The 25,730-nt window shown below is 31.1% G+C and overlaps 1 protein-coding gene across 1 annotated transcript in view; it reads right to left on the bottom strand.

The window, feature by feature from the left end:
* Positions 1 to 268: 268 nt before the first annotated feature.
* LOC136987221 (golgin subfamily A member 7) overlaps positions 269 to 25,730 on the bottom strand; it is a 29,060-nt gene continuing 3,598 nt past the window's right edge. The window contains exons 2-5 of the mRNA XM_067284916.1: positions 10,645 to 10,770; positions 9,143 to 9,295; positions 6,039 to 6,140; positions 269 to 1,187 (exon numbers count right to left, since the gene is read on the bottom strand). Of these exons, the coding sequence (XP_067141017.1) occupies positions 1,146 to 1,187; positions 6,039 to 6,140; positions 9,143 to 9,295; positions 10,645 to 10,770 (423 nt within the window). The 3' untranslated portion in view covers positions 269 to 1,145. The remainder of the gene's footprint in view (positions 1,188 to 6,038; positions 6,141 to 9,142; positions 9,296 to 10,644; positions 10,771 to 25,730) is intronic.

The raw sequence follows: 25,730 nt of genomic DNA, 5'->3' as shown, positions 1-25,730 counted from the left end.
AAATAAGCAGTCTAAGTCCGATTCTCTACAGAAATCGCCATCACTTCAATCGACACTCGAAAATTATAAGAAAACTGCACATTGTTAGAGCAAACCTTTAAAGATTTTACTATAGCAGAGCATAATTTTCTACTTTATACCTTTATGATTGACAAAATGACAAAGGATATTTTTAATAAAAATAAATATATAAATCTGCAAAATGTCGGTCTGTTCCAATTTTAGACGAAGAACGACAAAATCTGACGTCGAAAAATCACTTTTGGCAGAAGGAAAAAAAAAAACATATTTATTTATCTCCAACTAAACTGTTATTTACATTTAATTACAATTAAAAGTTTAAATTTAAACATTTCCAACTGCATTTCTATTATTGGATTTAATTAAACTAGAATAGGCACATCAGAAAATAAATTATGTACAGTTTAGTTTCGTCAAATCAAAATCTCGGCATCGGACAGGCTTAAGTTTTCATTTTATTTCCTCGCGTCTAAAGATTCCTTTAATGCAAAGACTAATGCGGCTTCCCATTTTCTACTTATATTTGTCGGTCGGTACGTCGCGGCAATCGGCAACGTCCTCGTTATAAATCTAAGGTATCGAATTACGATATTAAAAGTTTTCTACAAATGACAGAGAGAAATATTATATATACCTTTTATATATATAACTGCATGAATATCTTCCAAAGAGCAATAAAATATGCTCCTGTACATGAAATTTCTCTCAAACTTGGCACAATATCCGATAAGGAAAAAAATGGCATCATTCGTAATAGAACATATCCGTATATTTCTATAGTTTCATTCATTAAAAGTTTAAATAAATATACAATATTTATTTCTAATTTATAATAATTACAATGTATTTTTCTTACTTTTCTTTTCTTTTTTTTATCACAAAAATTTTACAAAACACAGAGACGGACAGCTGCCTTACAATAAAATGAACTAGCGGTAGAAATGAGCAATCGTTTTTTTATACCGTGAATAAACTGGTAAAAACACTTAATAATGAAAAATGTGTGAAATTAATTCCTGTCAACAAAACGCACTTAAGAAAATGCTGATTTTGGCTAAGGAAACAAGCACACGAGGATGCGAAAAGTTGGTCCGTAAAACAGTTCATCGAGTATTTAAATGGTGTCATGACCTGTTGGCTGGTTCGTTCAAAACTGAAATTTCAATCTGAAAGTTAGTTAAAGAATTGTGTGTACTGTAATTCCAAATTATTATTATACAAAGCCAACAGCACAACTAATTTAGAGGTCAAACAAGTCATTTGACCTCAAAATTAATAAAGTACGTTGGTTAGAGCACAAAACTAACTTGAAGATAAAGAATAAACTTGAGGATATTTTTATAAAACTTAAATGTATATACAAAAGACAACTTAGAACGTGTAACCGTACCTACAAGTCTGTAGGTACGGCTACACGTCTGTCGTCTCTCGGATTTCTGCCGACGGCTGTAAATACCGTATTAGCCCGAATATAACGCGACCCCGAATTTAACGCAACTCCAAAATTTTCATAAAGATATTTAGAAAAAAAAAATAATACTCATAAAAAAATTCAAAGAAAGTAAAATTCAATCAGATAAGCATTTATTTAGGTATTTATAGCTAATAACACAGGTTACATTAATGTCAATGATCGAGTTAAGCCTAACACACGACTATATCACATAAAAATTAAAAATAAAATTCATGTGTAAAAATGTAAAGAAAATATCTGTTAAATCTTAAACACAACATTTTTCTGAGTAAAACAAAATAAAAACTTAGTCAATTGGTCGATTTACAACTCAGAAAAAAGCATTTGAAAATAGGGTTATAAAACAATTAGCGTCTATTGACGAATTTTCTCGCAGTAGAACGAAATTTCTACTTACTTAACTTGAATGAGTCATATTTCTTCCCCATTAACAAACAAACCCGATGGCAATCGGTGAAACATGAGATAAATTACAGCGAGTTGAAATTTGATAAGTTTATTTTTTGCGTTTTACGTATCAAATTACATTAAATTCGACACAAATAAAGCATTTTTCTCAATATAGAAATATTTTACATTGTTTAAAAGTAGAGAAAATAAAGAAAAGAAAGATGTAATAATAATTTTTCGAGCGTAGCCAAAAATTTCACAATTTTAAGATAAAAAATGGCGTCTGTGAGAGCCCACGTCACTAAAAGGAGGTCGAAACATCACGTGACTAATGAACTTCAAACAAGCGGAGACATAGCCTTACTATAGTAGCGCTATGCAAACAAAAGCGCAGACCTACTAACTAGATCACATGGCTGTTTTGAAGTGGTCGGTCGAGCTAGGTCTAACGTTCAGTCGCATTTCAGTCCTTGTTTATATTACATTTCATTACTTAAACCCCGAATTTAGCGCGAGTCGATTTTTTAACAGAAAATAAATGGTCGAAAAATATCGCGTTATATTCGGGCTAATACGGTAATATCAATAGATTATGGGTAAGAATTTGTGACGCACTCAAAAAACTGGCTGCAATCACTGAAAAAGTTCTGAACTTTCTAGCTACAGAAAATACAGAACCTTGCAAATGATAGAGGTGTGTGGCATATCTTTATACACTGAAGATTTGACCCACCTTAATGATGGAAGTGAAAACTACCACCACCAAAAATACAGATGAATGATAGCACAGAACTATCATCATCATTTTACTTTTGCTGTAAGGGTTGTACAAATGAAAAGTGGACATACGTAAGAATTGGTAAACATTTATTGCAGATGTAAAAGAAATCTCCATGTTTGTTTAGGCAAAGATCCCAGCATCTCACAAGCAGACCAATGCTCCACACACACAATTCTAGTGCTGCTGGTAAAAAACTCTTCGACCCTATTTTTCACTTCGTCATCCGACACACATCTTTGCCCTTGCAAAGCTTTCTTCAGAGGTCTGAAATGTGAAATTGTCTTGACAATGGGTCAGGACTATATGTGAGTTGTAACTCCTCACGATTATGTCATCCACAGCGGAATTACAGCATGCATGACCTGGTTTCGGTTTATCCTGAATTGACTTGCAGTCTTCTCTGTAACTTGTACCAATTATTCACTGCTGTTTGTCTAAACAATATTCATCATAACTTCTGCTTCGTTTATCCATAGAGGTTGGCACTCCTATTCTCTTCGGCCACTAAAACCAGAACTTCCACCCCACTGTTCAATTCCGTACATTTCTGTCGTAACTAACTTAACATTAATCTGCCAATCATTGGAGATAAAATCTATTCCCACCAATACTCAATGCAGTCTGTGCTTCACTTGAGTTGAGCTTACCCGCTCGCAAGATGGCCCACTGATTGCTAATTTGCACGATGAAATATGATACGTGTCCACTTTTCAACTGGACAATCCTTATATTTTTCAAATTTAATAAATTTAAATTATTTAAACAAATAAGACTATTGTATAGAATAGAAGTGGGAACCTTCTGCAATTAGATGACTAAGTACCATTTCAGAGGGACCTCTTATGAGTGCATGTTGTATAATTTTAAATATATAAATTCAGTATATATGCACCAAAAATTTATATAAATTGCATTTAGATGGCTGTATTTATCAAGAAAAGACAGGAAACATACTTTTTAACTCAAAATTCACAACAGAAAATTAAACTTTCATCATTTATGAGAGTAATTCAATAAGGCAAATTGCCTGGACATGTAATAAGATTGGATAAAACTTCATGAAACTAAACATTGTGTGTATAGGGCTGGTTTGAAAGTGTACAACAGACAGCAGGAACAAGCATGACTTTAGCAACAGTGAAAGAATCTGGTCACCCACTAGAAAATTGGATCAGAGAGGAGCAGCATTCTATCATTAGATTTTTGCAATAAGGAGGACTGAAACCAAGGGAGATTCACAGAAGAATGATTCAGCAACATAGTGCAAGTTATCTGAATAAAAACAAAGTGTACCTGTGGGTACAGAGATTTCAAGAAGATTGAAATCGGTTGTTGATGAACGTGGCTGGGATTACCTTCCACAGCCATCATGGTGCCAATATTGCTTGCATTTATTTTTGAGAATGGGAAGATTTCTGTAGATTATGTTCCCACTAAATTGAATATAAGCTGCACATGGCACCATCCATGACACTATCAATTATGCTCCAAGTGGGCGCCGAGACGGTTGACTGGCAAGCCCAAGTCAAACCATCTGCCGAGTTGCAAACTTTTCTTGACACATTACTATGTTAAAGACAGAGTTTCTTGCACGCATTATCACAGGAGATGAAATCTGAATTCATTATTATGAACCGAAATCCAAAAAATAGTTCACAGAACGGTGACACATTCCCTCCTCTTGGATAAAGAAAAGTTCAAGTCGGCACCCTCTGCCAGTAAACCTATGCTTACATTGTTCTGGGATATGAACAAACATTGTTGAACACTATCAGAAGACAGGAGAGACAATCAACAACGTAAGATACAGCACAATACTGGATGAATAACTAAAGTTTGCAATAATCAGTCATCCTTGCTGACTTCTCCATGACAATGCGTGAAGTAACAGTTACTAGCATCCAGAAATTGAAATATAATTCCCTAAATCATTCCTACAGTTCAACTTCATTTAATCCATTACAGGTTTGGCAATCTTAAGGGAACGTTAAGAGAACTAAGATTTCACAGTGGTGACAAGTTGAAGAAGGTGGCACATTTGTGGCCGCAACAAAAATCGAAACCTTGTCGAAAGATGTGAAAAGTGAATCGCAAAAGCTAGCGACTATGTCAAAAAATGACATCTTGCATAAATCTGTACATTTGGTGAACATCTCAAGAAAATGCAAATTTGCCCTTATTAAATTACCCTCATGTATCATTATTAATTTAAGCTTCATCAGAATCCACAAAAGGTCAAAAATTTGCCACCTCTGATTTAGAATATTCCATATACAACCAACTTGATAAGTAATTTATTTTTAATTATTAAATTTAATACAAGACAATGGCTTAGATGCCTATCTCTTGCTACATTATTTAATTCCTTAACAATCAATTAGCCTTAAAGCAGCCCATTAAAGAATCCAACTGTTCGTTTGATATTTAGAATATTTCAAATGAATGTTGTTCTTCCATAAACTATCAAATGCGATGTATATAATACTTGGCTCTAAATGGTATGCCACGATACCTCGAAATTGCTTCGGAACTATTCTTGTTATAGAAAACAACATCGAATAAGATTATTTTGAGAACGTTCGGTGTATCGACGATCTCGTAATAAAATTTTTTCCACTTTATATTTTGAAATATAATTTACAAAAACTACTCAAAATGACCTCTGGGGATGTGGATGTTTGTTTATTATAAAACCAATCAAAGCTCGAGACTCGTACGAAAACAAGTTCATTTTCAACATTTAAAATAAAGCTTCGGTACGTATGTGCCAGTAGCAAAAATGCAGAAGTGGAAAACGAATGGCAGTATCCTTTTTATAGGATATTTAAAATTGGTTTCCGATACGAAATTTTTGCAGGTCGCATCTCAAAAACGAAGAGGCCCTCGAAAAACCTTCGTAGAGGATTTTAGGCTTATTTTTGACCCTAGAATCTATTAGCAAGTCCATTTATAGCCTACATTTACTTTCATTTTAAATAAGTATAACATTTAATTATCAATTCCTTGGTGTTACAATAATAAGAATTAGGACGGTACAAAATCCGAATGTCCAAAGTAATTTTTTCAACCAGACTTAACCAGAATTGCTCGATTTTTTCCAGGTATTACAAGACTATAAATTACCTCTACTCCAAATTTTATAAAGAATTTAATTAACTTATAGCTTTATAACAGTTAGTGAAATTTAATTATGTAATTAACATATCAATTTCAGATGCTATTGCCTTTTAAATTTGATATATATATATATTTTTTTTTCTACAATCTTAATATTCAAAATAAATATTTTGAAATATAACAGATAATAAATGAAATTTTCAAAATAACTTAGCTTTATTACTATTATAAATAATCTTCGTCGATAAAGGATACTACTCTAAGTCCTCTTTCGACGGGATCTGTGAGATAAAGACCTCTCGGAAGCCAGACGGTTTCGTTCTGTTCGTCTACGAATGCCGCTATCCTTTTCAAACACTAAGTTTAAATAAATACATTTTGAAATGAATACAAATTGACTTTTTTATAAAAGCAATAAGATTTATCAAATAATTTATATAAAAAAACTAATTTTATCTGTAGATTACAGACAAAATTTGACTATAAATTAATTAAAAATTTGATATAGCAGATAAGACATACTTAAAGTGAGAAGCATTAAAGACAAACCAATAAAAGAGCATGCCTCTTAATTATAAGATTACGGTAAGTATCACACATTCATTAATTGAATCAACAAGAGCAAAGAAATTTTAATGGTAGAGTAAAAAATCAAATTTCCATCAACGGCAAAAATAGAATAATATTTCTCTCTCTCCCAGTTTTACACCTCATATAAAACTTTATGTTATCATTAACGACATAAAAAATAAACTAAATAGGAAAGGTTGGCAATTACTAATGCCACTTTTTAATAAAATTTATGTCATTTTAAAGAGTTCACTTCCCTGATAAATGTACCGAAAGTTTATTTTCTGCAAAATCTTTTCTTTCTGTAAGAAAGGCAAATAAACATTTACCATATTTAAATACCATAATTAATGTTTTTCAATTCTAATAAGCGGTGGTGGTGACCGAGTCGTTTCGCTTGTAAATTATGTTTCGATGTTCGGAAGGCGGTTTCCAGATTCGAGAATTTTTTCCTGTATGTATTTTTTGTACTTCTCCATTTTAGTATCTTTATAGGTTGTGTTAATGCTTATTATTGACTGATGTGGGAAGTTTTAAATTGCAAATTTAAAACTTTTCAAACAGCCATTTTCTGTGTTGAGTAACGTTCTTTTTGATTTGTTTTATTACAGGAAGTGAATCAACATCTAGTGAGAATAACACTGTATGCAGATTTTCAAATAAGTTTAAATACCAAAAAACAGACATATTTACATATATACTGTATTTTAAATACCTTTAAACAGAGTTCCGTAAAAGTACACGCATTTCGGCAAGGCCACGGTCTTCTTTTAACGACAGATTCGTTTCCCGATAGCATTACGAATTAACCGCGCACTTTAATTATCTGGCAATTTTACCTCTCTGACGTCAATGACTCCCTACTAACAGCTTTCCACAAACACTTCTTCAAATTATGGTGGGAAGAAATCGTTCTTTTGTAAATGAGATAATAAAAAAGACGACTATCCTTCCGCCGGTCTTAAACTGTTTACTTTTCGAAACAAAAGTGGCTACTTCCGCTTGTCAAATTTTCTAGTAAGTGCACGTTTAAACCGTGTGTAATGGAAAACAGCATTACGTGCAGTTTAAAACTTACTAAATGAGTTAATAATAAGCAATTACACAATCTATAAAGATATTTTAAGTGAAGAAACCCCAAAAAATATACTTAGAAAAAAAATTCTCAATGACTAGAAATCACAACTTTCCATGCACAAGAATCAGAATCAACGAACTAGACAACTTGACCATCGCAACTTCTCATTAGTATTCACATTAATTATGACATTTAAATAAGGTAAAACATTTATTTGCCTTTTATATGGAAACAAAAGTTTTGCAGAAAAAAGTCTTTCAGCATGTTTATCAGGAGACAATCTCTATAAAATGACACACATTCCATTAAAAAGTGGCATTGGTAATTCCAACCATTCATCAGAAGGAAAAAAAAAAACTTTATTTGGAGTGAAAAATTTGAAAATTCTAAATTGTAAACTCCAAATAAAATATATTTTTCTTAATTTACTCTGGTATTAAGGAGTTCTGACAGTCATCATGAAATCAAACTTAAAATTTCAGGATATTTCCGATTGTTATATTCCACTTTGCAATTCGTGGCATTACCATTCGCTCACAGACTTTCTGAAAGACTTCTCTGCCAATTGTGTAATCTCCTAAGGAATCTGGCCCGCTAGATCGTCAAATCTCAATCCTCAGATTTAGAGCTTCTGGGGATGTTTCCGGCATTTGCCATAGGAGAAACAGCAATATAGTTCGTAAAACTTCACGTAAACCATTTCCATTGCACGGTGACTTTTCGGACGTCCCATATTTTAAAATTTATGCAGAGGACAATAATAAACTACATCTGTGAATAAAAATCTTCTCTCGTATATAATCTTACCAACTTTCTTCACAAAAAACGTCAAATAATTATTTTGTTTTCAGAACATAAAATATCTGGATGATAATGATTTAAATAAAAAAAAAAATTATATACAGTAATCCACCACGTACACAAATTCACTTTAATATAGGCGAAAAACTTTTAAATTTTAAATAATCGACTAGACATCAATGTCACCACAATGCATAAATTTGAAATTTTAAGGGTTAAATGCATTAATATAAATTGACATTATAGACATTGCATGCATACCTGTACACACATTGTAATTATAAATGTATGGGAGTTTCCCGACTTAATTTACTACACAATCTTATCTATAGCTGTTTAGCACAGTGGAACCAAGACATTGATGTAAATGCATCTGTACATTTACCTTAAAATAACAAAGTTTTTTTTTATAGATTACGATACTTGTATTTTTCTACATATTACATTTTTTTTATACCATATTTAACATATAATACAGTATTTGCTGTGTTATCGAGCATCAAAACAGAGTTATGTTTCTTTTGCGACACGACTCTGTGGCTCCATTTGTCGAGTCGATTACTCGTGTACTAAGAGATTACCGTATTGAATAATCTTAATTCTTTCTACTCTGTGGTCACCGGGAGATTCACGCTTCGTGCCCGTCACAATTTGTTAAAGCCACGATACAAAAGGCAAGTGGCAAGGGACAAAGCTCGACACATCTGGGTCAGATTCAAATTTTCATTCGACAATCTGACTCAGATTCGAATTCGGATACCCCAGAACAACAGGCCAATACCTTTACCACTTCGGATTTACTTTATTAGATATGTTAGCAACTAATTTGATCATTTGATGTCTTTTTTTGGCAATATATTCTAAGAATCTTTATCGTGTATAAGCAATTAATAAAAATAAATATTCATACTTTCTCATAATGTGTCTCCATGCAAAGATATATTAAATACGCAGTTAAACAAGCCATACATCCTTCGCAATATGTTCTACCGCTGATTTTTTCGGCTTCGGCATAAATATTATTCAGCGTGTTGATAGTGAGTTCAAAAGACTGCCTGTCAATCTGTAAAGAATTTATCGATTTAAAAAGATTTTAAACTAAAGAAATTCAACGATACAAAAAATTATTTGTTAATAGATATAATAAATCAATTTTTTACTAGTATACGAACAAACAATCATTGAATTTTTTTTTTACTAAGTTATATATAGGATGACCCGAAAATTAGTTAACTGTCTTTTTTTTCGTTTTCTCCCAGTATATAAATCATAAATTGAGTTTAAAATATGATTTTTGTACATAAAATTTGGTGGAAGCATGATTAGATATATAACTGAATTAATTGCATTTTTCAGTTTGTTAAATGCAATTTAATCTGTACAACAGTTAACTAATTTTGCAATACACACTGTCCCTGTACATCAACTAAAAATATAGCTTAAGACAATAAATTTTTAATACAACACCATAATTATTTGTTAATTATTATTAACAAACACATCAACACAAAGCTGTACAAAATAAAAACTGATACTAGGGGTAAATCCTTATTTAAATTTCTAACATAAATATTAATTGGCTATTGGATATTTGCCAATGTACGATTAAACATCTACTTCTCCGTATCAGTGCATATGCAGTAACTTATATACAATTATCCAGCTAGGTTGAGAGCAAAAGTGGTCCAGATTTCTGGACATGGTAAATATATATTTAAAATATAAAATAAGCAACAAAAACTGTATTTAACAAATACAAATTAATACATTTCTAATTCAGGGCCTATTATTATTATTATTATTATTATATTATACTCTATATCGACCAAGTTAATAGTGACATCAATACTACCTTAAAAAAACCGTATGTATTTCCACAGTCAACTGTCATTCCTACACAAAGGAATTCTTAAAATGATTTATCCACTCTCTTGTGACGTAATTTTTGATTACCGTGTACTTGTTTTTAGTTGTCACGTGTCAATAGTTTTAAAACGAATGAAGTATTATAGTGTCGTTTATTGTGAATAATTAAATAATGTAAGGACTCTTGTAAATAAATTCTACGACGACACTACATTGTGTGTAAGCATATTAGTGTTCTTAGGTAATTCACCTGTCGTGTTCTCTTAAAATATAGAATACCATGTGTTATGTAATATTTAGGATTAAAATTAAACAAAGAAAGTAAAGAACATAATGGAATTGGCCTCGTGTGATGCATATGCCTCAGAAATGAAAACAAAATGGCAGTTAGCGAACTACAGTCGTGCTACAGCCTGCCAAATTCAAAACTGGCCAGTTTTCTGGAAGCCAGATAATCGATCCATTACTGTATTGCAATATTACAGAGAATTACAATTTCTAAATTAATTATATGATTTTTAAAAATAAGTAATTTCGGGGTATTACCAATCCTTCCAACTCCTGAGGGAATTTCGTCTGGAATTTTACATTTGTTCCTTCGGAATAGTCTCTTTGGATAAATACCTTTCGACAACCGGTAGAAGGTCGTGTTCCGTCATTTACTGCATGATTCTATAAATGAAAGTTTTTAATTAATTATATTTTACTAAACCATAAATTACACCTATATCTGTTGAATAAATTCAAATACATTTTAATATGATAATTATATGTTAATTTAAACTATTTGACAGATTTAAGAGAAATCTCACAGTTCCCCATAACTCTTAACTTTGTAACGGGCGTTGCGAAAACTCGGCTGTGCCTTGTAAATTCACCTCCAATAAAAATAGTCTCCTATTATAAAATATATATATATATATACACATATATTTTTAATAACGTCATCATCTATTATTATGTTTCTATATAATAATGACGATGACAATATGACTTTTGTCAAAAAAATAAAATAAAATATGCTAGTATAGTATGTTTGAAGTAATATTTTAGAATCTCAGAATTATTAATGTTTTTTAGTTATTTAAGTATTTTTTTATGGCTGTAAAACTTCCTTAATCGTTTATAAATGCCTGTAAAAGAAATCCAACTAACGGACAACTGTGCCCAAGTCCTCATCAGACTGTTCCGAGATCTGAAAGATGTGAAAGTGAAGAAAAATGAAAACACTTTCATTTTTTTAGTGTTTCTTTTTCTCACTTGTTATAAACAACCATCATCCTGGTACATTATTTATTTATATTTGCTTAATCATTTATTTTCCAATTAAAAAAAAGCTATTTCCTATTATATCTTTTAATTAGGAGGAAAAAAGAAAGAAATGTTTAAAAATAACTGTGTGTCAGTTTTACGGGTCATTTATGGTGCATAACAGTCACGTTATATGTGATTATCTTGTGGAAAGACAAGATTCAATGCACGCAATTTCCAGCAAACTGCATGTAAAACTAACACGAGTAATCTTTTTTCTTCCTCTTTCTCTAAACGGGTGACAAAACAATTTTTTTTTATTGAAATAAAAATTGTTACAAATTCAATGTATGTACGGTTTTGCATTATTTACATAACCTATTTCCTTCTAGAATATTTTGTTTATTCTTGCACTTCCTCTGTCCTAAAGTTAGAAGGAAAAAATTATTTGATCTTTAAACTATTTTCTGTTGCAATTCTGCTATTTATTCATTCGTTTCTCTAACAAAAAAGTATAAAAATAAATAAAGCCTTTTCTTTTCGAGCACTTTTGACGAATGTATTTTTGTCGCCTTCGGGAGAAATAAAAACTTTTAAATCGAACATGCAATGATTAGGATAAGTTCTCCACCTTTGAGAAATCCAGAGTTTATGCAGTACCATTGAAAAATCCTGTAATAGGGAGATATACGAGATACGTTGGGACCACGGCACGAATGCTTGCTACCCACCTAGCCGAACACCAGGATGATGTGAACAAAGGAAGATGTACAACAGAGCTTGCAAGAAAGGTGCACAATCTAAATTACAACCCATTGTGGATCCAATCTACAATACTCAGAGCCTGCAGCAACCGAAAACTCCTCTTTATATGGGAGCCTTTGGGTTCTTCTGAATGCACTACCGTGTACAGGACTTAATGAAAAAATATATTCATAACAATCTCAGAAACATGCAACACACCCACTCTGGAACTGCCCAACATATGGATTGCCCTATATAAACGGTTAAACAGCAATCTGCATCGTCTGTCACACTATTGATGCAGACCAGCACCAAGCATGCACCATAGTATGTGTCACATCGTACGTATTCGAAATTTATAGCCGATTTGTATCGAGTTTATTCCAAAAGCGTTTTATTTAAAAAATTTATATGCATTTCCTTTTTGTTTCGAATGTATATGTTCGATTTAGAAGTTTTTATTTTGCCCGAAGACGACGAAAATACATTCATTGAAAGCGCTCGAAAATGAAACTATTAATAACGCCGCACACGATGAAAATTTATTTTTACTACTACTATTACTTGGCGTGAGTATATCACTAAAACTGTAATAAATAAAGCCTATTTTAAATTATTAAAAATCTTATGAATTCATCAACATTAAAATATTTATACTGTTTTATTAGTTTATTTTTATTTAAATGTAGTAACTCAATGCAAATTGTTCATTAGTTTGTACAGGAGTGAATCCAAGGGGGCTACAGAGACTTAAGCCCACCTTACTGCCGCAAAAATATAATAAAATTTGTTCATTCAAACTTCAAAACATTGTTTTAAAAAACATTTGTGGTGGCAAATGTGGTTTGTCTGACCACCTGCAATACAACTGTCGTGCGCACATTAATAAAATGTATTTACTAATTATTCAATTGTTTTAAACTTTCAAGCTAACGCTGCCTTTCGGTTCTTCAGAATGCACTACCGAGTACAGTACTTAATGAAAAAATATACTTATTTAAATTTTTATAATAAAGATTTTTCAAAATTCAAAATATATTTAATTATATGTACTAAACATAGTTTGCAATCTTGGTTTGCTTGTTGTTCTCTATTATATGTATTTTCTTAGCACAATGTTGCCGTCGAGAACATATCACACAGGAAACACTTTCATAAGAAAAAGGTTGGTTTATTGGTGCGAATGGAATTAGGATACTGAAGAATATCGAAGTGTAAAAATTAGGATACGCGTACAATGGTTTATACAATAAAACTTAATTACCTGAGATAGTAACAGTTAAACCAACATGACTCGTAAGAAGATATACACATAGTTGAAAAAAGGAGGGGAAAATGGAGCTAAAAATTCTTTTGACTCCACACTTATACACATTAGGACAGTATAACATGTGCTGAAATAAAAAAGGGGTAAACTTAAATCTAAAATTAAGTACATATTAAGAGGCAGAATTTTTATGAAATTAATAATGGAATACCTGTAGAGTGTGAAGCTTTGTAGTAATGAGCTTTGCTACTTAGTTAAGAATGGCTGCCAGATGTTCTTATGACTGCACCTGTATTTAGGTTCATTCTGTGTGTTTCTTTAGTTTTAATAATTTCGATGTTATATGGTGTGTTCATAATATTTTTTTCTTTTTTAAGAATTTTGACGCCATCGAGTGAGATCTCGCAGCCAGTTTGGTTACAATGAGTGGCAACTGTTGAGTTGGTATAATTATACTTCACGGCTCTATGCTCTTTTATACCGGTTTTTAATGCTCTGCTAGTTTCACCTATGTAATAGTACTTTGGATGACACGTACAAGCAAAGCTGTAAACAAGATTATTATTTAATAAAGTTTCTTTAGACAATTAGATGGCATCTTTATGGGCTCTTGCATCGGTCCAAAACTTGCTGAACTGTGCATGATTAACATCAACAATATTATCCATAAACTACAGGGTATAATGTTCTACAACTGTTATGTTGACGACTGCTTTGTTGTTTATAACAAACAATTAACCAACTCTCAAATCATACTTCAACACGCCAACAAGATCCAAAAGAATATATGTTTCGAAATAGAAAATGAAAATAACAGAAAACTCAATTTTTTAGACATCACGATACTAACAAGTAAGACATGATACTTACATTACCTTTAAAAAATATATAAAACGTTGCGACGTAAGTAAAGTAATAAATTACCACTCCAGCACACCCATGTATATTAAAAAGAACATATTCAGTATGTCAACAAAATCAAAACATGTATAAGTGATATTACTAACCAAAACATGAAAATAGACCAAATTTGTCACACTTTTCAATTAAATAACTACCCCAACAGAATTATCAACCAATGGCTACACAACCACTCATCTGGTCAACCCAAACCAAGGACACAAATAATTTACAAAAAATTAGATTGTATCCTTACTATTTTTGAAAACATCCAAAGAATATTAACACCATATAACATCATTTTAGCACCCACACTAAACAATAAAATCAAAAATTTCTTAAAAACCAAAGAACAAACTATCAGGTCAGTCCATAAGTCCATGGGCATTTTTATGACCTTGAGAAAAATCTTGTTTTGCTGTTAAAAATGTCAGTCTAATGTGATAATTTATACACTGAAGTGTTAAATTGGATCTCATTCATATAATACTGTTCAGAATTGTGAACATTTCAGTTGTTTATTTTTGTTAAAATGGAAGTAACCAGACGAATACAAAAGACGTGTTTTATACTTTTTATTTTTAAGTGGTGAGAATGCTACAAATGCAGCCAAAAAAATAAATACTGTACATAATCAAATTGTAATTAGTGCAAAAACTGCGCAGAAGTGGTTTGAAAGATTTAGAAACGACGATTTTAGTGTGGAGGATAAGGCTCGTACTGGAAGACCCGTCGACTTTGATGACGATGCTCTCTCTGCACTAGTCGAAGCAGAACCATCTTTAACAGTTGATGAAATTGTGGAACGTTTAAATTCATCCCACGGAACCGTTCGTAGACACCTACAACAAATCGGAAAAGTTTCAAAGGTAGGAAAATGGATACCACACGAACCATCAATAGCTAACCGACAACAACGTGTAAACATTTGCACGTCTCTTTTATTCCGCATTGCTTTAGAACCTTTTTTTGGTAGGCTGATTACTGGAGAAGAAAAATGGATCCTCTATAATAATGTGACGAGAAAAAGACAATGGATGGATCGCGACAAGCAGCCAAAACAGACTGCAAAAGGTGGGTTGCATCCAAAAAAATTCTTTTGTCTGTTTGGTGGGATATGTCAGGTGTAATTCACTTTGAGCTGTTAGAACCTAATCAAACAATTACAGCTCAAATGTATTGTGAGCAATTAGAGTGTTTAAATGAAAAATTGAAAAAAAATCGACCGTCGTTAGTGAACAGAAAGCAGGTTCTCTCGCAGCATAACAATACCAGACCACATGCTGCAAAAATAACTGTACAGAAACTTGAAAGCCACAACTGGGAAATTTTACCTCATCCACCATATTCACCAGATATTGCTCCCAGTGATTATCATCTTTTTTGCAGTTTGCAGAATTTTTTAAAAGGGAAAACTTTTGAGGATGAGAACAATGTAAAAAAGGCTATTTCTGAATATTTTGATTCAAAACCGAAATCATTTTACGAAGATGGGATTAAAAAGCTACCATCGAGATGGCAAGAAATTGTACAAAATAATGGTGAATACATTATAGATTGAAATAAAATTTAATTAAAATTTTTTGCTGCTTTTTTTGTAGATAAAAATACACATGAACTTATGGACTGACCCGATAATAGTAACAGAGACGTTTTATTAAATAATAATCTTGTTTACAGCTTTGCTTGTACGTGTCATCCAAAGTACTATTACATAGGTGAAACTAGCGGAGCATTAAAAACCCGTATAAAAGAGCATATAAGAGCCGTGAAGTATAATTACACCAACTCGACAGTTGCCACTCATTGCAACTAAACTGGCTGCGAGATCTCACTCGACAGCATCAAAATTCTTAAAAAAGAAAAAAATATTATGAACACATGGAAATTATTAAAACTAAAGAAACACACAGAATGAACCTAAATGCAGGTGCAGTCATAAAGGACATCTGGCAGCCATTCTTAACTAAGTAGCAAAGCTCATTAAGATGTTCTACTGCCCTTCCTCTATCATACTCCACTGTGCAAGTCACACCAAACTTTCAGTGTATGATACAGGGAATACTCACTTCTTTTTAACCTCTCATATCTGGTCTATGTTCTCTGTACATCTCATCAGAATTATTTCACACCCTACAGGTATTCCATTATTAATTGTATAAAAATTCTGTCTCTTAATATATACTTAATTTTAGATTTAAGTTTACTCCTTTTTTATTTCAGCACATGTTATACTGTCCTAATGTGTATAAGTGTGGAACCAAAAGGCCTAAGTAGAACTCTACAACGGCACTCAGCCAGCTAACGTTTTACCCAGCAAGGTATATATGTGTCTTTCTTGTAGTTAATGAAATAAATATCTAGAAGCAAAGAAAGATGTTTATATCTTTCTGTATTTCTAGATAATTATTTTCTTAACTAACTGATAAACTGAATGTCTATTCTCTTGTCTAGATCCTTTCTTGAATACAAAATACAAATTCTTTATATGCTACTCACATTAATTTATTATTATTTCAAAACAAAATATTTTTAAGTTACTGTCTTTCTCATCAATATCACTACATTTACCAAAAGGTAAACAGAAAAACAGATTTAATAACGGTGCATGCAGTGATAGCTGTTGTTAGGGGACAGAAGGCTGGCAATCTGCCAATATACTAGAAGTGCATTACTAGTCTGCCCATCACTTTTAGCATTTATAATCATACTCTATTAGAGCCAAGTCAAATGGTAATTTAGCATAAAATTATCTGTTCTTTATGTATCCAGTCAAATTATTTCTTTATGTGAACAATTTTTTTTAGTTCGTTAATTTTATATATAGCAAAATAAATGACATGTCTACTCGTCGGCTATTTTTAAATGCAACTATTTTTTAATCAACAGAAATCGGTTAGAAATTCATATTTAAATTTAGTTATGGTACTTTCTTTGATGATTACAACTTCATAGAATACACTTTCAATTAAATCTGCACAAACATTCTGCAAATCTCTCTCTCGTTATAAGCGAAAATAATAAATAAATTATATTAATAATTATTGAACATTATCACAGCTTAAGTATGGCATGTTTTGTAAATCTCGGCTGGCTATTGTATGGCTATGTTAGTGTGTGAAGTACACAGATTGCATCACTTTAACAAGATTTGAAGTTATCTCAGGTTGCCAACATACTCTTAATATATTCACATGAGCAATTTCACTGCACTAAGAAAGCATATAATCAAATGACTTCCACACAAATTACACTGTCGATAACCACTATGCTCATTTGTACGCTATCTCGTGGAAATAAAAAAAATCAAAGATGGACGACGACGACAATAATCTTAGCAGCATATCTGTTCTTTGTGGAAAATAATAAAAAGAAAAAAAAACAAAACATCAATCATTTAGTACTTTTATTGTTTTTACACTTTAAACTTTCAATCCTTTTTAATTCATAAAATAACTGTTTCAATAAATCACTCAATCAACTACACCCAACCTTGTATAGCAAATGACTGATAATGATAGTTTTAATGTTTAATAAATATTTTTGTTGCTGTACAAGGTTGAATGTAGTTGATTGAGTTTTCATCCCTTTTATCAAAAATTAAGGAAAATTGCAAACTTCCATTAATTTCTCAACTGCTGCCAGACGTCGTAAATGTATTTATTATATTTACAACGCCTTAGGCTTGCATCCTTCCGACCAATTTTGCAGAAATGATGTCAAATCATCCGACGACATTCACTCGTCGCCGATTTGCCGCATCCGATTTACACAATGGAAAGGTATCGTACATCCGGTACAAGTGTCTAAATTGTGTGTTTACATGCAATTTAGAAACTCAGTTTTCAGGTTGCACAAAAGCATTTAAATCATAGTGAAATTGCTCGGGTGGATATCCGGCTTAAATATGCTAAAGCCTAAGTCAGATAACATGCAGCTCTTGGCAAAATTCATAAAATGATCTGCAAAGATGTCAACATTACTAAATTGTTATGGATCTTATGTTAAAATGAGACTAACACAGACATTTGATATCAAAGAAAAAGACTACTAAAGAATCTTTCCATCATAAAACTTTTAAATCTAATATTATAATTTCTATTTATATATTGTAATCCATCATATTGTATAAATTATTTTTATAACCTTATTATATTCTTTTTTAAATAACATTAAAATACTATTAAAATGTTTCAAAAGACGATTTATGTAGCTTAATGTGTGTTTATATTTTTTTAAAAAAATGTTTAGAATTAATTTAAACAATATGCTATTGCATCATTTCTTTCTACTACATGGGAATTTGCCATATAGATGTAAAACTTTATAACCTACTAACTTTTTTTGTGTGACAAATAAATAATTTTGCATTATCCAATTAATTTCAGTTATTAAATGAATTCAAAAAGACTTATAAATAGAAAAGATAATTAATAAATAAAGATGGTTCTTGATTAAGGTTCCTTACATGTTCACCTGATCAGTGTTATGCATTTTTATTTGATGCAAAGATTTCAAGACAAATCTATTATAATAACTGAGGATTAAGGATGTAAACAGAAAGCAGACTTTGAAGCACATCGTTGCAATATGTTACTTATGGTTTGTCCCTGAAATTTATTCAACAATTAATTTTATTCACATCTGCTGCTCTTTAAATTGTTCAATTTCCCTTCAAATATATTTTAATAGTCAATCTTATTTCCTTCTTAAATTCTATGCAACACAATTCATATAGTATTAGTCAATTTTCTATTTTTTCTGCTTTTATTCAACCAAATGAATGCTGCTCTTTTTCTGAATCCCAAGACCTGTCTAACTTAGTTCCCAGGTGCAATTTGTCCGACTCTTGGTCATCCGCATGGTCTGGGTCAGTTGGGGTACAAAACAAGATTCTTTACAAGTCATTCCTAAGGCACCCTATTTATAATTCCAAACCAATGTAATTACGATATTTCAAGACAGAGGCAGTGTCTCAATATTAAGATCCTTGGATGCTGCTGATGTAAACTCTGTCGAGCCTCTTAACTCTAGCAGCTTGTATTCGCAATTGTCCTCTTTTGATCATTACCCAACATTTACGTCCGTAGGCAAGAAGTGAGACTGAGCAGAAAACTGACAGCTATGCCTTCGACCTTCTCTCTTTCTTGACACTACTGACTTAATTTCCTTAGTATGGTGTGTTGGGTATTCTGTCTTGCTTCCATCATTCGTGAATGCAACCCTTAAATATTTAAACTTCTCCACTTGCCTCAATATAGCTTTACTTTGCTGAAGAGTATGTTGAACAGAATTTCTTGAGTGTCAACACTTCAGTTTTTGGCACACTTACTTTCATCCTTCATCATTACAAATAATTAAAAGCCTTTGGCGTGGATTCTGAACATTGCTCTGCAAGCAACCGAGCAGAATTATGTCAATCATTCTGGCATCCTCTGGGTTTAGATCATTAATTTAAAGTACTATTTCCATTTGTTGATACTATCCTTCTTGTAAATAAGGCATTTCCAAGTTGCATTCTTTACTAAGCAAGCAGTATTCTTCCTCCTCCCACAAAAGTAACAGATGCTTAGCCAAAACAATTTATTTTTATTTCTTTGTATCCCACAGGGAACAAAAATTGCCATGACAACTGCAGCAAATAATGAATAAAAATACATTTCATAATATATTCAAAATAAATAAAATAAAACAGTCATAAAAATTTATATAAGTAATAAAAGAATTTATTATAAAGTGCAAACAACTGTAAAGAACACTTCATTGTATTTAAAATACATTTCCAAGGTTACATTATTAATTTGTCTGATATTTATTTATTTATAAAAAATACAACAAAATAATAAAAATTACAAAATACAGCTTATTAAACCAAGAATCTAATTGGGTAATTGAGAGGATAAGCTGCAGATTTTTCTTGGGACCTGTAGTGGTTCCTATCTCCTATAAAATTAATATTTTTACTAACAGATAATAAAATCTTTAAAACTGCTTTTTATTAATAAAGTAACATTTTATGTATTTTATTTTAAAAAAAAAGACAGATAAAAGGGCCCACAAAGAGACGAAAGGGTCCAATCTACCCCGAGACCTCAAAAGTTCTGAGATGTCCTAGACTTAATTACTGGATTCATAAAAATATAGATTACTGATATAATTTAAATAATTGACTACATAATTTGTCCAATGTAGGCAGTCAAGTTGCCATCTTGTACCAATATTAATAAACAAAAATTAAGTAAATTAGTACTCTGATTAATGGCAAATGCACGAGGCAAACGTCGACATCTAAAACCCGACAGTTATATATTAAAGCCAAACAAATGCCAGATTATATCAGGCAATATTACTACTACTATTAATAATTAAATGCTAAGTAATTTGGCACTGGAGACAGGTGTTAGGCACCATCTCTTGCTAAATTTAATAATTAATCCAGAAGAAAAGATATTGTCCCATATACAATATGGAAAAGTATTAGGATAATGTCAAATTTAATCCTGTGGGTTTTTTGCAAATCTGGACATTTTGAAATTCCTTAAACTAAAAAAAAAACTCTGTGTTTGTTGACAACTATTTTATTTAACATCTCAGGATAGAGAAAAGATTAAGAAATGAAATCGTCACAATAACTTGTACATAAGGGATGTTAATGCCATTAAAGTTTGAAGTATCGAACCAAGGAGGCGAGGAGATAGGGAAGAGTAATGTGTCGTATCTCGAGTTGGGTTGGACTACTCATCTCTACCCCCAAAATTAATTTTTTTTTGACTTTTTATAATTATTAATTTAAAAGTAATTTTTTAATCACATCTTGTAAACGATAGTACCACACACAATTTTAGCTTTAAGTTAGCGTAATAATGTTTTTTAAACTTAAATATTTTTTGTGTTTAGTGGAGATTTTTACATAGTTCGACAAAATTACTTCTAATCTTTTATTACTACTGAAAATTATTTCATACTTAATGGACTTAATGAAAATTATTTGGTTTCCTAAATCCCATTTCTGTATTCACGCAATGGAGAAAAAAAATCATTTTTTCAATAACAAAATGCAGAATCGACAAAACTATAGTCTTTTCCAGAATAAGAATGAGGCCGGTGTTAATTAGTCTACAGTTCTAATAAGCAATAGAAAACAGTTTCAAGTTCATTACAACAAAGTAGCATAAGGTGTATATAAAATACACATTAAAAAATTTATAAGATATGAAACTGTTACAATGTATTTGAACTTCCAACATTTTTGCAAGTAATTATGAAAAAGAAAACCTGAAAATGTAAAATCTTAATATGCATTGAATTTTCAAAGTTTTCGTTCTATCTCTGTTATTTAGCAATGATGATAGGGTGATACATATCCAAGATCTAGCGCATTGGCTTCATTCTTATTCTGGGAAATATTACAGTCAACTTTATGATGATGATAAAAGTCTCATATATTTTATCACATAGTTGAATTTATAATATAACAATATCAAAATTAAAAATTCTTTTTTTCTCATTCCTAGTACAAGAAAATTAATGTAATTCAATTTTAAACATGTAACAAAAGCTTAAAATTTACTAACTTTTTTTAGGAAGTGAGTGAACCCTTTATCTAGCTCTCTGGAACTTCACTAGTGGTGTGACCCAAGAAGAAATGACTAATAGTTTTAATAGTTTTTTCATCCTTTTTCGTATCCGAAATATTTATGAAACTTACAGAACTTTAAATAATCTATGAATGTTACCAATGAATAAATTACTGTGTTCGTGATGCTTTCACAAAAGTATTTTGTTACACAGCATTCACGAAGTCTATCAGAAAGTTGACAAACATGAGCGACACCAATACCACAGTAACAATTAAAAAATAAAGAAACAAGCCGTTTCTTAATTATTTTCCTCTTTTGGGATTCTTCAACATTCAGTTTCGTTGCCTTCAATAGAATGTATCTTGTTATCCGTAAGTAATCGGCGGTTGGGTATAATCATCAGTTATTTAGACAAACAATATTTCTAATCAATTTATAACTGATAATAAAATAAATATATTATTACATTTTAGCTAATACAGACAACATAAGAACTATTAAACAGAACATATGCCAAAACTGCTTAGTTCGGGGCACTAAATACTTTTTATTAGTATAAATGTTTTAAACCTCATTTCAGATCATTATCAGCTTGCATAGCTCTACATTTGAATTAAAAATGGCAGTTGCAAATGAGTAGCAATGTTAGAGATGAAATGTAAGTAAATCTAATACAGTTTCATACCTAAATTGTGGAAAACAGTTGAAATATTCTTCGTTGCTTTTCTGTCTACATACTTGGTTGAATGTGGATTTAGCAGTCGTTTCCTTAATGAAAACCGGAAACAAACTGGACGTTGCGGCAAGAGATATTTGGCCGTCGGTGTCCGACTTGGAACCAAACGTAAGAAAACTCGAGCAAGACGATCGTCAAGCCTAAGGTTTACATTAAAAATGCAGAAATAAAATATCTTTATTTTATAAACCTTCTTATTTATTTCTAATCCGCTTGCTTCATTGTTTGATCAGTTTATTACTATTTACTGATTAAACTTCATTAATCTCCTTATCTCATTTCTTGCTTTTTATTGTAAACATTTAATATTTTATATTTTCTTTTATTTACCAAATGTTTAATATTATCTTTATTTTCTGTAAATTACTCTTGTATAAATGAAAATATGTAAGCCTTGATCATTGTTTATTTTTTTCAATTTCAACTATAAATCACTAGGAAATCAGAAAATCGACACGTACCCGAACCTGTTACCGGTGTTGGTAAATCAGAAAATGTGTCCATACGTGATAGGTATTGATATGAGAGATATTTTTGGGGAATATGCATTAGTTTAAAGAAATCACAACATGATAATGAATATTAAAAAAAGATGAGCTTTTCTCAGTATTCTCAGCTCCCATACAGTTGAAAAAAGGTTGAGAAAGGCAAAATTCAAATATAAGAGTACATTCTAGTTTATATTTGGCTCCCTGAATGAAGCAGTTTTGGCATATGTCTGTATTATATATTATTTGCAAAATGGTTTCAGTTAAAATTTTTATGTACCAATGAATTTTTGAGTATAATAAATGAACAGACAAATTTACAAAACAAATTCTAACTAACCTAAAATGTAATACAGTAGAGCATCGATTATCCGACTTACCGTATTTTACAGACTATAAAACACTACGAACTATAAGACACACCTGAATTTTTAAGCTATTTAAAAAAAAAAAACCTATAAGACCCTACGGACTATAAAACGCACCTGAATTTTGGAGCCAATTTTTCGAAGAAAAAAGTGCGTCTTATGGTCCGTAAAATACGGTAATTAGTGACTGGGGTTGGTCGGATAACTGAAAAGTTGGATAACCGAAAAATATGAATAAATACATTATTAGTATAGTGCATTAGGCCTGGTTTAAATACTAGCCTCCCTTTCATGGTCGAGCCAGTGCTGCCTGCTAAAACATGCAAAAATTTAACAAAAATAATATTAAAGTAGCCAAGACATAACCAAATATTGTAGCACCACATCACTAGCGGACATTTGAATTTGCCGACTAGAACGCGGTCGGTTAATTAATCGGGGGTCGGATAATCGATGCTCTACTGTATTTCAAAATCAAACCTCCAAAACTTAATGAAAGTACATATTCTTAATCAATCAATTAGGGTCAAATCCACTTAGTTTCAATCTTCTTATGTTAAATTATTATTAAGAACTGTAAAAAATTAGTTATTCAGTTTTATTTTTTCACTTTTTATTTATTATGGCAAGAATGATCATCTGTACTGGCCATTAGAGGTGTTTACATGACCATAATTAAACACAATAAGCTTTTGTAAGTTTCTTTTTTGATATTTATCTCAAAACAACAGCTATGCGTTACAACAATCACATGCTATACCCTACAAACTGATTAGAAATAATAATTTGCAATGCATCTGAAAAAGAAGTGTTAATGAGACAAAATCTACTACAGATGGCAAACACTAGTACCTTTATCTTTTATGGGATAATTAATGTCTTATTATATATTATTATTCTAATAACAACTTGAGTGCCAGAAGGAAACTCACATATTTTTATATCAAAAAAGGAAGAAAGAAAAAAAGAAACAAATATATTTATCTCCACTGTTTTGTAATAAATTTGAATCAAAATAATTATGATTTCAAACTTTCATTACTACTATAACTTGTTTATATTCATTTAAATACAAAAATTTTTAAATAATTTAATATTTCTATTAGCTTTTAATTGCTTTATTATACATTCAATGCTACTTTTTCAAAAAATATATTTTTATTTTATCGTAAAGAACTAATCTACTGTATATTTTACATAACATACATATAATTCCATCACAATGCAAAACTTATATAAAAATATATAATTATTACTAAATAATAATGCAATTAATCAAAATTCAAATGAACAGGAAGTAACATAAAAAGTATATTATTACATATTTTCCTTTTAACATATACTTGTTAAAGTAAAAACTATATTCATGGACAGTCACTAACAGGAAACACAAATTTAAAAATTTGTTTTTTTTTGTAATACAGGATACTTTTTATATACTACAGATACTTCTCTTTACGATAAACACGGACTATAAATGAATTAATAAGAAAACAACAACTGTCTACTGGCATTTGCTCCTTTTATTATTAGAAAAAAATCTGCTAGTACTTTCAGCATTGCCATCTTCAGTCTAACTCAACTGAATGCAAACACATACTGCCACAAATTTTTGTTTTTTGAAACAACTCTAGAATGGAATACAAAAATTCGATATACAGTTGTTTTCCAGTTCATTCGTTAATAAATTTAAAGCTTAAATACTTTAAGTTAACAATAAAATATCTACAGCAAATGGAATGCAACCAAAACATGAATAAACAAACTAAAAAAAATATAAAACATATAACCTACTTTATTATTTTGTTTAATTATTTGGATCTTTTTAATAATTATCTTCAATAAGCTCACGCTTCTTTACTAATGTTACCATTATTCATTTCCATTTCTACAACTAACAAGTTCTAAATAAAATATAGAATAAGAGGAATTTAGCAATTTAATTTTTCAAGCGGTCGGACGAACAAGGCATTAAATACGCCTGCCCGTCACTCCGGGAGACCGATTCAAATCCGGGATGGCTCAAATTTTTTTTCGTCCTCGTCGCTCGGTTGCCCCTATTGAAGCCCGACCCATCCCAGGATAAACAAAAGGGCCATTTTCGTAATTGTAAAAAGTAAAGTACAGTAAAACCTTCCTATAAATCTGTCCTACCTGTAAATACCTGTCTATGGCAACCACCCACGGTTCCTTCAAAAAGTGGGCTTTTAGACAGGTGGTGCTGTAATACCGTATTTCTGTACATATTTTGCGTACTTTTTAGCTATTTCTACTAAGCAAAACTCGAGGTGAGCAAAA

This window comes from Centruroides vittatus, unplaced genomic scaffold (genome assembly GCF_030686945.1).
Source record: "Centruroides vittatus isolate TY-2023 unplaced genomic scaffold, ASM3068694v2 contig_1216, whole genome shotgun sequence".
Classification (NCBI taxonomy): Eukaryota; Metazoa; Arthropoda; class Arachnida; order Scorpiones; family Buthidae; genus Centruroides; species Centruroides vittatus.
Note: the sequence above shows the minus strand (reverse complement) of the source record. Positions and strands in the feature narration are given on the sequence as shown.